This window comes from Nyctereutes procyonoides, unplaced genomic scaffold (assembly GCF_905146905.1).
Source record: "Nyctereutes procyonoides isolate TBG_1078 unplaced genomic scaffold, NYPRO_anot_genome, whole genome shotgun sequence".
NCBI classification, from domain to species: Eukaryota; Metazoa; Chordata; class Mammalia; order Carnivora; family Canidae; genus Nyctereutes; species Nyctereutes procyonoides.
Window position 1 is genome coordinate 8123463 of NW_026575126.1, and position 16749 is coordinate 8140211.

Here is a 16749-nt window from a genome sequence, read left to right on the forward strand (position 1 = left end):
GGTTGTTCAACAGGTTTTAATGACGTTGAATTACTTTGTGTTCCTTTTGACTTTTTGGTAGATTCATTACCTAAGAACTTAAGAGAGTAATATATTAGTATAGTTTGCTTGTTTTTAAAATTCAAATTGGGGGATGCCTGGGTGGCTCAGGGGTTGGGCGCCTGCCTTTGGCTCAGGTCGTGACCCTGGGATCCAGTCCCCCATTGGCTCAGGTCGTGACCCCAGGATCCAGTCCCCCATCCGGCTCCCTGCGGAGGAACCTACTTCTCCCTCTGCTTGTGTCTCTGCCTCTCTCTCTGTCTTTCATGAATAAATAAATCAAATTTAAAAAAAAAAGATCAAAACGTGGACAGAGACCAGATTATGATGTGTTTAGACCTTCTTCTGTGAGCAACCAGGAAAACACTGAAAGCATTAAATGGTTACGAACAACCTGAGTGGGTTTGCCTTTTATGAAGCCTAATGTAACATCCAAGTGAGTGACTCTAGAAGCCTGGGGGGGAGGGGGGAAGACGAGATAGTTCTTGCAAACAGTCTAGGCAAGAAATGACCAAGGCTCCCATGAAGCCAGTGGAACTGGAAAAGCGAAAGCAATTTATTTTATTTGTTTATTTATTTATCAAAGATTTTATTTATTTATTCATAAGAGACACAGAGAGAGAGTCAGAGACACAGGCAGAGAGAGAAGCAGGCTCTGTGCAGGGAGCCCAATGTGGGACTCGATCCCAGGACTCCAGGGTCATGCCCTGGGGTCAAACGCAGGTGCTCAACCACTGAGCCCCACCGCGGGCTGCCCTGAAAACAATTTTTTTTTAAAGATTTATTTATTTACTTATGATAGACAAAGAGAGAGAGAAGCAAAGACACAAGAGGAGGGAGAAGCAGGCTCCATGCCGGGAGCCCAAAGCGGGACTCCATCCTGGGACTCCAGGGTCATGCCCTGGGCCCAAGGCAGGTGTTAAACCGCTGAGCCACCCAGGGATCCCCCCGAAAGCAATTTTTAAAGTTCAGAACACAGAATCTAGCCATGATCAACATGTGCGATTCAAAAAAAAAGTTTATCTGCAAAATAATAATAATAGTAATTTCAAAACAGGTGACAGAGTGAAAGCAATTTTTGAAGTTGAGAACACAATCTAGCCATGATCACCATGTGCGGTTTAAAAAACAAAGTCTATTTGCAAAAAATAATAATAATGATAATAGTAATTTCAAAACAGGTGTGTGACTCCGTGAAAGCAATGTTTAAAGTCCAGAACACAGGATCTAGCCATGATCAACATGTGCGATTTAAAAAAAAAAAAAAGTTTATTTGCAGAAAATAATAATAATTTCAAAACAGGTGCGTGACTCAGTAGCAACCCCGAAGGACGTGGGCTCCGGCGGAAGACGGTTCTCGAACTGGAAGATGATCCCGCCTGGCCCCGGGGGGCGCAGGCCCGAGCCCCGAGTCCTGGGGAGGAAAGGCTCGCAGGGGCCCCGACGTCCCGCGACGCAGAACCAGGAGCAGGCGCTTCGCCCCGCCCCCGCCTCCGCCCCGCCCCCGCCTGGCCCACGCCCCGCCCCACGCCCCGCCCCCGTCCGCGCGCCCCGCCCCCTCGTCGCGGGTCAAGGGCGAAGGGACAGCCCCGCGGCCCCGCCCCGCCCCGCCTGACGCCGTCCCCGGCGCCCCGAGGATGCTCCCGCGGCGGCCGGGGCTCGCGCATCGGCTCTGCGGGGCCTCCGCCTACCTCGATCCGACCAGCGGCCACGCTGCCGACGGACAAAAGCAACAGCCACCCGGCCAGGGGCCTCAGGCCCTCGCGGGGAAGGCAGGAGGCCACCATGCTCCCGGCGCCGCTTCCCGCTCCCGGAGGGGGCGGAGCCAGTGCCGGAAAGCAGCGCGGCGCGGTTTTGCGTCGCTTTTTTTTTTGCGACACCACCCGCACCTCCTTGAAGCCGGCCTTTAGTGAGCAGGTGCTTGCTCTGAGTTCAAGTTTCCCCGGGTCGCGGGGGCAGGAGGGATGGGACGCTTTTTTTTTTTTTTTTTAATGCAAAAAGGTGGTTTTATTAAAGCACAGGGACAGGACCCATGGGCAGAAAGAGCTGCGCTAGAGTCATGAGGAGTGACCCATTATGTACCTTCAAGTTGGGAGATGGTTAGGGATAGCATTAAGTTTCTTTTTTCTTTTTTTTTTTTTTTTGCAAGCTCCGAGAGCCTAATTTTTTTAAATTTTTTAAAAATACATTTATTTTTTATTGGTGTTCAATTTGTCAGCATATAGAGTACCACCCAGTGCTCATCCCATCAAGTGCCCACCTCAGTGCCCATCACCCGGTCACCCCCACACCCCGCCCACCTCCCCTATTTTTTAAAAGATTTTATTTATTTATTAATGAGAGACACAGGCAGAGGAAGAAGCAGGCTCCATGCAGGGAGCCCTATGGGGACTCGATCCAGGGTCTCCAAGGTCACGCCCTGGGCTGAAGGCAGGTGCTTGACCGCTGAGCCACCCAGGGATCCCTGGACATTTGCATTTTAGATAACTTCTCCTTCACTCATGATTCATATGCATACTAAGTACCCACTGTGGTTAGTCCTACTGATATTGGAGAAACCCCTTTACGGGTGTTAACTCCTCCTCTGAATCCCTCAGGCATTTATCTTTCTTTTAATTTAATTTTTTTGAAAAGATTTTATTTTTTCATGAGAGACATAGAGAGAGAGAGAGGCAGAGAGACAGGCAGAGGGAGAAGCAGGCCCCATGCAGGGAGCCCGATGCAGGACTCCATCCCGAGTCTCCAGGGTCACGCCCTGGGCCCAAGGCAGGTGCTAAACCACTGAGCCACCCGGGCTGCCCCAGCATTAAGTTTCTAAGGAAATTTGCAAGCAAGGTTTCCAGGACCTTGAGGGGGCTAGCTATTCTAGGGGAAATGTCATTTATTTCTGTCTAATAAAACCTGAGTCATGGTGGGTCATATGTTTGGGGGATGATTTCCAACATATACCTTGGAGGAGTAGAGATAAAAGAAGTTTTCAAAAGAACTTTTATATGTTGAAGTAGACTTACAGGGTCCTGGGGGTTGAGCTAAGATTTCTTTTTGCCCTTGGCAAAGTATCAACATGGAGGCAGTTGAGTCCCTAGAGAAAGGTCTCCCTGCCTGTCTCAAAGACCTGTCAATAGGCTGTAGGCAGTAAGGAAATTTATTAATTTTTCCTCTACCTTTGTTTCCTACCCCTAGGATGATTGTGAGCATTAAATGATTAATGAAGCACTTGGTATGGTGCCCAGTACAGAGTAGGTTCCATGTAACTGAGTTTTATTTATTTTTAGTTTTTTTTTTAATTTTTTTCTTTGATCCTTGATGTTTAACCGCATTTTTAGTGTTTGTATTGTAAAATAGAACACTTAAACGTCTATTTGAAAAGTGGGGGAGAAAAACCTGTGACATCCCCCCCATAAATCTTAAGAAGCTATTTCCTAGTTTCCATAGTGTGGTCAATTCCTTGAATTATGTGAAGCGATAAAGTGGGATACAGTGGGAAGAGCAAGCCTTTGGCCACACAAAGATGATGGATTGGGTTAATTGGAAACATGGGTGGATGCTGCAGTTAACAGGCATGGAGTCTTATCATTAAAAGCTTGAACGTGGAGAAATTGTTTAAATTTTTGTATCTTCTGTAATTGTGGAGCTAAAATTTACTTCGAAGAGAGTCTGAGAATTTGATAAGATCATGTGTATTCGTTCCATTATGTTCATTATAAGCATTCAATTTTAAATTATCTGTATCTAGCATGACATAAACATGTTTATGCTGCTTTGTGATCTTCATGATTTTGTATTTGAATGGTAACTTGGATATCCATCATCATCGTCATCATCATCATAATTCCTCAAACAATAATAATAATGCCTCTAGGTAATCGCCCCTTTACTGGACAATACAAAGTTTTCGAGTTTTACTATAAAAACCATATTGTAAAGCGTACCTTTGTGCATTTGGCCTTTTACACTTGTCGAATTATACTCTTTGGATAATTTCCTAGAACAGGAATCTTAAGTCAAAAGGTAGAAAAATGTTAGTGCCTTTCAATATATTGCTTTCCAAAATGTACACTCGTGGTGCTATCAAAATACAACCTAACACCAAATTATACCTTTTTTTCCCTCCAAATTTCTTGCTACAAAAATGTTACCTCGAGGTTGTTCTACTTCTACTTCCTTGATTGCTCTCAAGATCTGACGTCTTTCCCTGTGTGTATAAACTGTCTTATGTACTCTGATGTAACTATTCTGCTCATAGCTTTGTTATACACATGAATTTGAATACATTTATGAAGAAGTGACATTAAACCTTCATATTTTATGCTACTGCTTTTCCCAATCTTTTGTCTCTCTTTCCATTTTGTTTCTTTTGCTATTGTATCTCGTGAGGTATTTAATGTTAAGTGCTCAAATTTCAGGCTTTCCCTTGTAAAGAGAGCACACTACCAGAATGTCTTACACCTGAAATGTCACAAGTTCATGCAAGTCTCAGATCAACTATTATTTTCTTTTGATTTTTTATTTAACTATTCAACTATCTAGAATATATTTTGGTATATGCCATGAGATGTTATAAGAGATATCTATTGCTGCATAACAAAGCACCCAAAACTCTATAGTGTGTCCATAGCAAGAGACACAAGGGTGCAGAAATGGAGACATGATTCTAGGGAGCCGTTGCTGTAGCAATCTACTACTTTTATCAAAATTGGTATTCCATCATCTGACAGGTAATGCTTACCTTACCTAGTGACTCATAATAATTCTGTTATTAAACACTTGTCACAAATACAGTATTTCTGGGCTTTCTGTCCACTTCAGTTAAAATATATGTCTTTCTTTGGGGCCAGTACTGTGTTATTTTAATCACTGTTGCTTTAACATGCTTTGTTATTTGGCCATTAGGGCTAACCGTTTTAGTAAACTTAATTTTTCTTTTTTTTTAAGATTTTATTTATTTATTCATGAGAAACACACAGAGAGTGAGAGGCAGAGACACAGGCAGAGGGAGAAGCAGGCTCCATGCAGCGAGCCGGACGCAGGACTCGATCCTGGGTCTCCAGGATCACACCCCGGGCTGAAGGTGGCGCTAAACCCCTGAGCCACTGGGGCTGCCCAGTATACTTAATTTTTCACAAAAATTCTTTGATTTTTATGATTTTGCATGGTCATTTTCCAAGTGAATTTTATAATAATTTTCCAAGTTATAAGAAAATAATACTATTTTGACTTTTAATGAGATTATTACAGAATCTATTGATAAATTTGAGAAAAGCTGCATCTTTATCATATTTAGTCCTTCACCCTAGAATATGGAACTCTCTATTTGCGGTTCCTCTTTTTAATTTTTCGGTAGAACTTTAAGCCAAAGATACTTAAATTAAGCAACTTCCTAAGCATTGTTAACATTTTTTTTAATTTTTTTTTATTTTTTATTTTATGATAGTCACACACAGAGAGAGAGAAAGAGGCAGATACATAGGCAGAGGGAGAAGCAGGCTCCATGCACCGAGAGCCCGACGTGGGATTCGATCCGGGGTCTCCAGAATCGCGCCCTGGGCCAAAGGCAGGCGCCAAACCGCTGCGCCACCCAGGGATCCCGCATTGTTAACATTTGTTGTTATTCTTAATGGATCTTTTTTCACTGTATAGGAAATATATACATATATATCATTATAAATAGGTAATATCTATAATACTATGTATTCTGATCGGTTATTGCTGATATTCAAATAGCATTTTCTGTCCAAGTACTTTTTCACTATTTTGATAAGAATAATTAATAATTACTTAAGATTTTTGTTTGACAAATTGTTTTGGTTTTTCTAGTTTTTAAGTAATGTTATCCTCAATTTACCTTTTTGTCTCTTCCTTTCCAATATTATTTCTTGTATTTCTTTTTCTAGCTTATATTATGTCTGGATAGCAATAAGAATTAATGTTGATAGCAAGAAGATTTTCTTGTTTCATTTTGTTTTTAAAAGGATGGCTTTAGCATTTTTCCTTTAAGTCTATCATTAGCTCTTAGAATAAATACTCATTGTCATGTTAAAGAAGTAGATTTCTATTTCTCTTTGTCTTTTCATTGAACCACTGATTTTCAAGTGTGGAAAAGAGCCAGCTTCATACCCAAGTGTAGGACACACGAGCAGTTTTAAACACCACTCAACACAGGAAATAATTTTTTTAATCTGTTAATATGTGAAATTTCATTGTTTAAAATTTGGTTAGAACTGTTAATCCATGGATACAGAGAACAGGTTGGTGGTTGCCAGAGGTGAGGGGCAAGGTGGACAAAAAAGGAGCAAAGGCACTCAAAACGTACAAACTTCTATTTACTGTATAAGATAAGTAGATCCTGGGAATATGATGTTTAGCATGGTGACTATAGTTAACAATACCAAGCCCTATTCCCACCCCAGCCTGTCACCTGTCCAACCTTGGGTCACACTGCATGTCCCACTGGCACTGAAGTAGACAGCGACCTGACAGCCAGCCACAGGGGGAGCATGGTGCTCTTGGCCCTCCTGGCCAGGTACTGGGCAGCCTCTTTGGACTCAGAACTCTTCCATTTGGCCTGCCTTAAGAATACAAAACACCAAACTGCGATCAGTATAAATTACCAGGATGCCCTATAGACAGACTTTAGCCCTGTGTTTGGAAACAACATGTACACTTATCCCAATGAGTGTACTCTGTGCATGAAAATCAGGGAAGATGGTCATGATATTAAAATAATCCAGAGTAGACCATGTTGATGGAGCAGTTTATAGAAGAGAAATTGGATAATCCACCTTCAACAGAATGCTAGATGAGTTCCGTTTTCCCATTTTCCCTTTCCTGTGTTTCTTTGCACAGGATTTGTTAGACCACATTTTCTGACAGGAGGTGTGGAAGAGAGTTATATGCAGTGACTGATAATTCAAGCAAACACAAAAAATTCTTGTTTCTTGGCTACAATACTGTATTGTGTATTTGAAAGCTGCTAAGAGAGTAGATCTTAAAAGTTTTATATGAAAAGTCCACAGCGAATATCATTCTCAATGGGGGAAAACTCAGAGCTTTTCCCCTAAGGTCAGGAACACTGCTGGGGTGTCAACTCTCACTACTGTTGTTCAACATAGTACTAGAAGTCCTAGCCTCAGCAATCAGACAACAAAAAGGAAGTAAAAGGCATCTGAAAGAGAAAAGAATAAGTCAAACTCTTACTCTTCACAGATGACATGATATTCTACATGGAAACCCAAAAGACTCCACCCCAAGATTGCTAGAACTCATACAGGAATTCAGCAACATAGCAGGATATAAAATCAATGCACAGAAATTTCGTTACATTTCTATGCACTAGCAATGAGAGAGAAGAAAGAGAAATTAAGGAGTCAATCCCATTTATAATTGCATCCAAAACCATAAGATACCTAGGAATAAACCTAACCAAAGAGGCAAAGGATCTGTACTCAGAAAACTATAGAACACTCATGAAAGAAATTGAGAAAGACACACAGAAATGGAAAAACATTCTATGCTCATGGGTTGGAAGAACAAATATTGTTAAAATGTCTATGCTACCTAGAGCAAACTAAAATTCAATGCAATCCTTATCAAAATACCATCAACATTTTTCACAGAGCTGGAACAAATCCTAAAATTTGTATGAAACCAGAAAAGCCCCCGAATAGCCAAAGGAATGTTGAAAAAGAAAACCAAAACTGGTGGCATCCCAATCCTAGACTTCAAGCTCTATTACAAAGCTGTAATCATCAAAACTATCTGGTGCTGGCACAGAAATAGACACATAGGTCAACGGAACAGAACAGAAAACCCAGAAATGAGCCCTCAACTCAATGGTCAACTAATCTTCAACAAAGCAGGAAGGAATATCCAATGGAAAAAAGACAGTCGTCTCTTCAACAAATATGAGATACACACACACACACACACACACACACACACACACACACACAATGGAATACTACTCAGCCATCAAAAAAAAGAAATCTTACCATTTGCAATGATGTGCATGGAACTAGCACGTATTATGTTAAGTGAAATAAGTCAGTCAGAGAAAGACATTTATCATATTATCTCACTCATAGGTGGAATTTAAGAAACAAAACAAAAAATTATAGGGGAAGAGAGGAAAAAATAAAACAAGGTAAAATCATAGAGGGAGACAAACCATAAGAGACTGTTAATCCTAGGAAACAAACTGAGGGTCACTGGAGGGTGGGTGGGTGAGGGATAGGGTAACTGGGTGATGGACATTAAGGAGGGCACGTGATGTCATGAGCACTGGGTGTTATATAAGACTGATGAATCACTGACCTCTACCTCTGAAACCACTAATACATTATACATTAATTAATTTAATTTAAATTTAAAAATATGTAAAAAAAAGTTTTCATCACAAGGAAAAAACTGTACACCTAAAACTATAGCAACATTATGTCAATTACATGTCAATTAAAAAAATAAATGTTAACCAGAGTTTGCATTTAGACTAGAATTCAATTACATTACTCATTTAGTGAATAAGTATTTAGCAACCAAAAGAGAAAACAAGCATTTGATTATCACATCAAAATCACACACATCCATGGCGTCTCTAATAAAATTTTTTATGCAGGACTCTCACAGGGAGTTTACCACAAAGTCTATCCATGCTATTACTCAGATTGATTCAATTGACTCTAGAGTTAGATCAGTGTTTATTCTTGCTCTTTTATTAACCTATGACCCTACTATATCTTCTTTTTTGTTACCTTTTTTCTCTCTCCTCCTATCTGCATCAAGAACGCCATTGTGTTATTCATTCACTGAGCGAATATTTATTAAGCACCAGTTCTGTACCAGGCACAGTGCTAGTCATAGGCAAGAGGAGAAAGAGCCCAAACTGAGCAAGTTGCTGCCCTCATTGGAGCTTACAGTCTAGGGGAAACAGATATTAATAGTGGAAGCACTTAAATAAATGTAAAAGTCTAACAAGGGAGTTCCTAGTAAGGAACCCAGCCTTGTAAGAAAAACCAGAGTAGGCTTCCCTGAGGAAATGGATCAAGGTGAAACTAATGAGTTAATGAGGTAAAGATGTAGAGAAGAGCTTTAAAGATGGGAGCCAATAAATAAATAAATAAATAAATAAATAAATAAATAAATAAATAAATAAAATAAAGATGGGAGCCAGCTCTTACAAAGAACCTACTGAAAGAATTCCTGGGTGGCTCAGTGGTTTAGCCCCGGCCTTTGGCCCAGGGCATGATCCTGAAGTCTCGGGATCAAGTCCCACATCGGGCTTCCTGTATGGAGCCTGCTTCTCCCCCTGCTTCTCCCTCTGCCTATGTCTCTGTGTCTCTCATGAATAAATAAATAGAATCTTAAAAAAAAAAAAAAGAACCTACTGAAGGAAGCTTGGGTTATTAGAGGAAGTTCTTAAATGACCTCACGCATGCAATTCAAGGAATGAAAGAGAGCATGCTTCAAGATGAAACTGCATTGCTAAGCAGGTGTCATGTCCCTTCAAAGCCTTGGGGGGTCACATGAAGGAAAGCTTCGGAATAGCAAAAATCATGCTGGCTTCAGTAAGAATGGCCGCAAGTAGAACATTTGGGAGGCCTTGGCTACAGTCCAGGCAAAGGGAGTTTGGACCAGGGTAAGAAGGATGGAAATGATGGAAATGGAGAGGATCAATTAGAATTTTCAGATCACAACCAACAGAACATGATGATGAATAATATTTGGAAAGCAGGAGACAGGACAATTTCAAGGATGACTTTTGGATATCAAAATTGTACACTGAAATGTTTAAGAGTGCCATTTTGTTGTTATTGTTGTTTAATATAAGGATCACAGAAGTGAACTGGGTTTAGGATGCCTAGACAAGCGAGGTCTGGTTTAAATATTTACCCAAAACAATTTGGAAGATGAACTTCCATAAACTTAAATACTTTTGTGGCAACGAAATAAATGTCACAAAATAAAATGGGTGGAAAGGATACATGTAATCAGGATCAGAACATGGCCCCAGAAAGAGATTTTGCGATGTGGTTTTTACTATATATAGTTTAATTGCTTCAGGCAAGACGGTTTGCTGCAACAATCAGCACCGCAAGGATTTGATGTGTACATTTCATATTTGACAGTCAAAATGTCTCTTTGGGCAATATAAACTTCAGAAAGGAAATGAGATATATAATAAAATACAAATAGAAAGAAAATCAATTAAAATAAAGCAAAAGGGCTTTCTTTCCAGTGTATTTGTATCATTTCCTGGTACTGATTTTGACATTGGACCACCCTCAATTCCATTTCAGTTTGGTTTCAAATACTTTCCCTCTCTCCTTCCAGTGAGGCATTTAATAATAGCGTGTTGTCCTGTTGTAATCAATTTCCATCTCATGACCTTCTCATTAGCTTCAGAACTAACTCATAATAACATTGCTTCAATGTAAGAGTAGAGCAATTGCCCTTCAGAGTCTCATTTTTGGAAATCCTGTGTTGTCATTAAAATGCCATAATGACCTGGACAGAAAGTCATGTTGAATGCTTTGGTGATGTAAAACTTGGTATCTCATCAGTAGTGTAATCATCTCTTGTCAATCAAGAAGTCACTGGTTCTGTGGGTACCACACTAACTGATAAGAGTTCAACTTTACAAGAGCTGAAAATTTCCTATAAGTGCAATCGCTTTTGTTCAATTGGTTTTTACTCAATTGTCTCCTGCTTTTATTCAATAGGCATCTTGTGAAATTCTCTGAAGTCCCAGAAAGATTTAATAAATATTTGAAATATACTCTTTAATAATGTGTGGGACATCCTGGAAGGCCTCTCTTAGGAAGACATAGGGGCGATGAGGAGGAGCAGGAAGGAGTTGTGTGTTTACAGAAACTTGCTAGAAATATACTATGATAAGAGGAATAAAGGCTCCCCAAAGATGTCCACGTCTTAATCTTTAGAACATGTGAATATGTTACCTGACAGGACAAAGGGGACTTTCCAAATATGACTACATTCTTGAGTAAGGGAGATTATATTGAGTTTTCTGGGTGGGCCCAGTGTAATCACAGGGGTACTTATAAGAGGAGGGCAAGAATGTCAGCGAAGAAAAGATGTGGTGATGGAAGCAGTGGTCAGAGTGATGAAAAGCCACCAGCCAAGGATGAGAGCAGCTTCTAGGAAGTGGAGAAGGCAGTAAAATGGATATTCCCCTAGCACCACCAAAAGAAACTCAATTTTATTGACCCATTTTGGACTTCTGACTTCCAAAACTATAAGGTAATAAATTTGTGAGTTTTAAGTCATTGAATTTGTGGTATTTTGTTACAGCAGTAAGAGGACTACTACTAGTACTTAAACTATCAACTGTGATTATCCCCTGGAGACCTGAGAAGGAAGGAAGATTGGGGTCTTTGAGGGCTTTTACTCCCCATTCCTCAGTATTAGTTGAATTTCTCTATTTTATCATGGCTTTACACAGCATCTTAAATAAAAATAATCATTAAAAGAAAAACTGGATACTATTAGGTGAAAAGAATGTAGAAAATTGTATATGGAATAATTTCTTAACCATCTTTAAAAAAAGACAAAAATAAGAAGGTAGCTCACTAAAATGTTATCAGTTTCTAGTTCTGGGTATTGAGACTGTGGATGTTCTATTTCTATTTATCTATTCATTTACTCAACAGTTATTCATTGAGCATCTACTCTGTGCTAGAGAATATGCTAAGAACTGAGGATGTAGATGGGAACAAGATAGACACAATCTCCACCCGCATGGAACTTAGACATAGCAGGGAAGGCAGATATTAAACAATTACACAAATTATTAAATAATTATACTGTGGTAAGTTCAATAAAGGAGAAGTACAGGTGACATCATGTAGGAGGGCAGCCTAACCTAGTCAGAGGATGCTTTCCTGGGGAATTTCAGCTGAGAACTCAAGGATAAGTGGAAATTTTCCAGAAATAAATGGAAAATACAATTTTTCTTAATTTTCTTTTTTTTTAAAGATTTTATTTATTTATTCATTAGAGACACACAGAGAGAGAGAGAGACATAGGCAGAGGGAGACGCAGGCTCCTCGAGGGGAGCACCATGTGGGACTCAATCCCGGGACTCCAGGACCATGTCCTGAGCCAAAGGCAGATGCTCAACCACTGAGCAAGCCAGGTGCCGCTTTTCTTAATTTTCTACAAAGAGCAAATATCACTTTTATTTTCATAAAAAATAAATACTTTTAGTGTTTTTTAAAGGAATAACTAACATCTCTCCCTCTCTTTATATCTGGTAACAACAGCTGCTCAGTTCTGGAAATGCTCTGCTCACTGATTGATTTAGCCAAATTTAGTTTAATGATCAGACATTCTCTCTCTTTCTTTCTCTCAAATACTTCAGTCAAATAAAATATTTAAGTTAATAAATTAAAGCCTACTAGACAAAAAATTTAAATAAAACAATGATTAAATAGCCTCCTTGTCTAAAGCTTGTATTAGAAAACTTAAATTTATTAATTTTGATAGTCGATCTACCAAGGAGAGTTTGTGAAATGCACTTAACATTGACCTTGAGGGAAAGAAGATCCAGTTTCTTTGCTAGTTAAAGTTCTATTTTTAGCAGATCAAAATTAAGGAACACAAGTGAAAGAACAAGGGCAGAAGTTATTTTGAAATCAACACACAATATATCACTAAAGGAATTTTTCTCAAAGGAATTTCATAAATGAAATAACTTGATATTAAAAATTGGAATTTCAAGTTTCTCAAAATAAGAGTCTTCTGTTACAATTTCCACAAGTATTTTCCAAACTATAATTTGAGATAGCTTTGGAAGGCGAGAGGAGAGAATAACATCTATAATAAATATGCTGTAATGATGGTTGTTAAGGATTAACATTTCTAGAAAAACCAAAAGGAAGAAAAATAGGGCAAATCTATTAATAAATACCATGTCATCATAATCGCTAAATAAGTAAAATACTGCCAATTTTATTTAAGTGATCATTTTTGTTTGCTTGTTTGTTTCTCCGTACACTGAGGTGTCTGTAATATTTTGAGTGGTAATGGCCTTTAATGAGAATCAGCATAAAGGGACCTATTTTCAACAAATAATGTATCATAGCTTAGAACTGACTTAGAATAATGAGATAATGAGGGGATCCCTGGGTGTCTCAGCGGTTTAGCGCCTGCCTATGGCCCAGGGCATGATCCTGGAGTCCTGGGATTGAGTCCCGTGTCGGGCTCCTGGCATGGAGCCTGCTTCTCCCTCTGCCTGTGTCTCTGCCTCTCTCTCTCTATGTCTATCATAAATAAATACAATCTTTAAAAAAATGAGATAATGAGAAATGATGTTATTTGCAACCGATTTATATCAGCTAAAATGCAAATAAGAGACTATAAATAAAGCTATTAATGAGAATGTTATATAAAATTGAGTTCAGATATTCCTGCTATTGATGAAATAAATAAAATATCTAGGATCTGTAATGGGTTGAATAGTGTCCCCCCAAAATTTATGAATGCTTGGAACCTCAGAATGTGACATTACGGGGCTCCTGGGTGCCTCAGTGGGTTGAGCTTCTCCCTTGGCTGATCCTAGGGTCCTGGGATCAAGCCCTGCATTGGGCTCCCTGCTCAGCAGGGAGTCCACTTCTCTCTCTGCCCCTGCCCCTGCCCCTGCCCCTGTTCATGCTCTCTTTCTCTCTCGTTCACTCACTCTCTCAATAAGTAAATAAAATCTTAAAAAAAAAAATGTGACCTTATTTGGAAAGAGGATCTTTGCAGATCTGATCAAGATAAGAATCAAAATGACAGGGATGCCTGGGGGCTCAATGGTTGAACGTTGGCCTTCGGCCCAGGGCATGATCCTGGAATCCTGGGATCGAGTCACACATTGGGCTCCTGCAGGGATAAATAAATAATATCTAAAAAAAAAAAAAAAAAGAAAATGACAAATCATACTGCATTAGAGTGGGCCTCGGAATCCAATAACTTGGGACACCTGGGTAACTCAGCAGTTGACTGTCTGCCTTCAGCTGAGGTCATGATCCTGGGGTCCTGGGATCAAGTCCTGCATCTTGCTCCCTATGGGGAGCCTGCTTCTCCCTCTGCCTATGTCTCTGTCTCTGTCTGTGTGTCTTGCATGACTAAAGAAATAAAATCTTTAAAAAAAGAAATCCAAAAAAAAAAAAGAAAAAGAAATCCAATAACTATATCCTTATAAGAAGTGAACTTACACAGAGATCAGAGTCACAGAAGATGGTGAGTTAATGTAACTACAACCTGCGGGACACCAAGGTCTGCTAGGCATCACCAGAAGCTGGAAGAGGCAAGGAAAGACTCTTCCCAAGAGACTTCAGGAAGAGAGCATAGCCCTACCAACAGTGATTTCAAATTTTCAGGCTCCAGGACTGTGAGAGTAAATTCTGTTGTTTTAAGCCACCTAGTTTGTGGTAACTTGTCATGGCAGTCCTAAACAGGATCTGACGTAGCTATTTTCATAGCCAATATTTTTTTAGTATTTAGTATATGCTCTCTACATTCATTATTTCCGTTACTTTAAAAAAAAGTTATTTATTTATTTATTCAGAGAGACACACAGAGAAAGGCAGAGACACAGGCAGACGGACAAGCAGGCTCTCTACCGGGAACCTGATGCAAGACTTGATCCCAGGACCCCAGGATCACGTTCTGAGCCCAAGGCAGATGCTCAACTACAGAGCCACCCAGGTGTCCCAAGGAAAGCATCTTAGTAGCTGTTCCAGCAGGCTTTCCCTTAAGAATGTTTTTACAGGACTTGAATACATGTCCATTTCCAGACCCAACAAAAAAGTACAGGATTGGTAGGACTGGCAAAGATCAATCACTACTCGTGCCTAATGGCTAGTAACATTGCTTCCAGAAAAAGAGCTAAGATTCTGTGAGCAAAGAAGAAGCAAAATCACTTGGGCAAAGTATCTGCATATTTAAGTTGGTGAGGTGGGGCCAGGTTTCTCCCCCAAATAGATGTTCCATCTAAACTACCACCGGTAGTGCATGAGGATTCCTACCCCTCCACACACACTTGACTTTTCCCCCTATTCTTCTAGGAGGAAAGTGATCTTAATCTTTTAATATGCATTTCTCTGACTACTAGTACTTTTGACCGTGTCTTCAGACATTTTTAGCCTCTTGAATTTCGTCTTTTGTAAACTGCCTCCTCATTTTCTTTGCCCATTTTAAAGGTGGATTTTTCTATCTCTTGCTTGGTTATTTGCAGGAGTTCCTTACAAAGTAGAGGTATTTAATCCTTCACTGGTTTTAGACATTTCAGATATGTTCTCCCCTTCCTCTTATTGGTCTTTCAACTTTGTCTATTGGTCCCTCACTGAACAGAAATCCTTAATTTTTTAAAAGATTTCATTAATTATTCATGAGAGACACAGAGAGGCAGAGACACAGGCAGAAGGAGAAGCAGGTTCCCCACGGGGATCCCAATGCGGGACTCAATCCCAGGACCCCGGGATCACGCCCTGAGCCTAAGGCAGATGCTCAACCACTGAGCTCCCCAGGCACCCCCAGAAGTCTTTAATTTAATGAGTTTAAAGTAGACATACCTCACAGAATTATTGTGAACTTTAAATTTGATAATGTATTTGGGGAGCCTGGGTGGCTCAGTCGTTTGAGCATCAGACTCTATTTTGCCCCAGGTCATGACCTCAGGGTCCTGAGATCCGGCCCTGTGACACACTCTGTGCTCAGGAGGAGTCTGGGAATCTCTCTCACCCTTTGCCCCTTCCCCCTCCCCCACTCGCACGTTTGTGCACTCTCATGCTCTTGCTCATAAATAAAAAGATAATGTATATAAAACTCTTGGCTACAGTGCCAGGTACAAAATAAGAGCTTAATAAATAAATGTTAGGTATTATTATTGCTTTTGCTGTAGCTACTTATTTGACCTTCTATACTGCAGAAGGACTCCTAAGTATCTTTGGCTGCCTTAACGCCCTACATGTACCTCTGGTAGCCATTGCTAGATTGTCTCTCATGGTGGACAGTTTGCTCTCTGAGGCCAAAAACCTGGCCCTATTCATCTTGTATCCCCATGACATAGGACACACTAAAATGTGATCAATAAATGTATTTGAACAAATATATAAATAAATAAGACTTCAAAGACATTTGAATAATCAAGACTAATGGGATGCTTAGGTGACTTAGTTGGTTAAGCATCTGCCTTCAGCTCAGGTTATGATTTCAGAGTCCTGGGATCAAGCCCCATGTCGGTCTCTGCTTTCAGTACAGAATCTACTTCTTACTTTCCCTCCTCCACTCGTTCTCTCTCCCTCTCTCTCTCAAATAGATAAAAATCTTAAAAATTCTTTTTTTACATAATAAAATGTTAGGCAAAACACCTGAGCAGACATCTCATCAATAAAAGATATGAAGATGGTAAATAGTATATAAAAAGATGTTCAACATCATGTATCATTAAGGAAATGCAAATTAAAACAATAATGAGAGGGATGTCTGGGTGGCTCAGTGGGTTGAGCTTCTGCTTTTGGCTCAAGTCATAATTTCAGGGTCCTGGGGTGGAGCTCAGCATTGGGCTGTCTGCTCAGTGGTGAGTCTGCTTTTCCCCATGCCTCTGCTCCTCCCCTCTGCTCATGCTCCCTCTCTCTCCCAAATAAACAAAAATATTGTTAAAAATACCAATAATGAGATACCATTACACATGTATTAGGATGGTCAAAA

At 40.0% G+C, this 16749-nt stretch overlaps 1 protein-coding gene across 1 annotated transcript in view; it reads right to left on the reverse strand.

Annotated features, from left to right (window-relative positions):
* The window catches only part of PIGK (phosphatidylinositol glycan anchor biosynthesis class K), a 108578-nt gene extending 106720 nt beyond the window's left edge, over positions 1–1858 (reverse strand). The window contains exon 1 of the mRNA XM_055341384.1: positions 1731–1858. Within this exon, the coding sequence (XP_055197359.1) occupies positions 1731–1826 (96 nt within the window). The 5' untranslated portion in view covers positions 1827–1858. The remainder of the gene's footprint in view (positions 1–1730) is intronic.
* Between the last annotated feature and the right edge of the window lie 14891 nt (positions 1859–16749).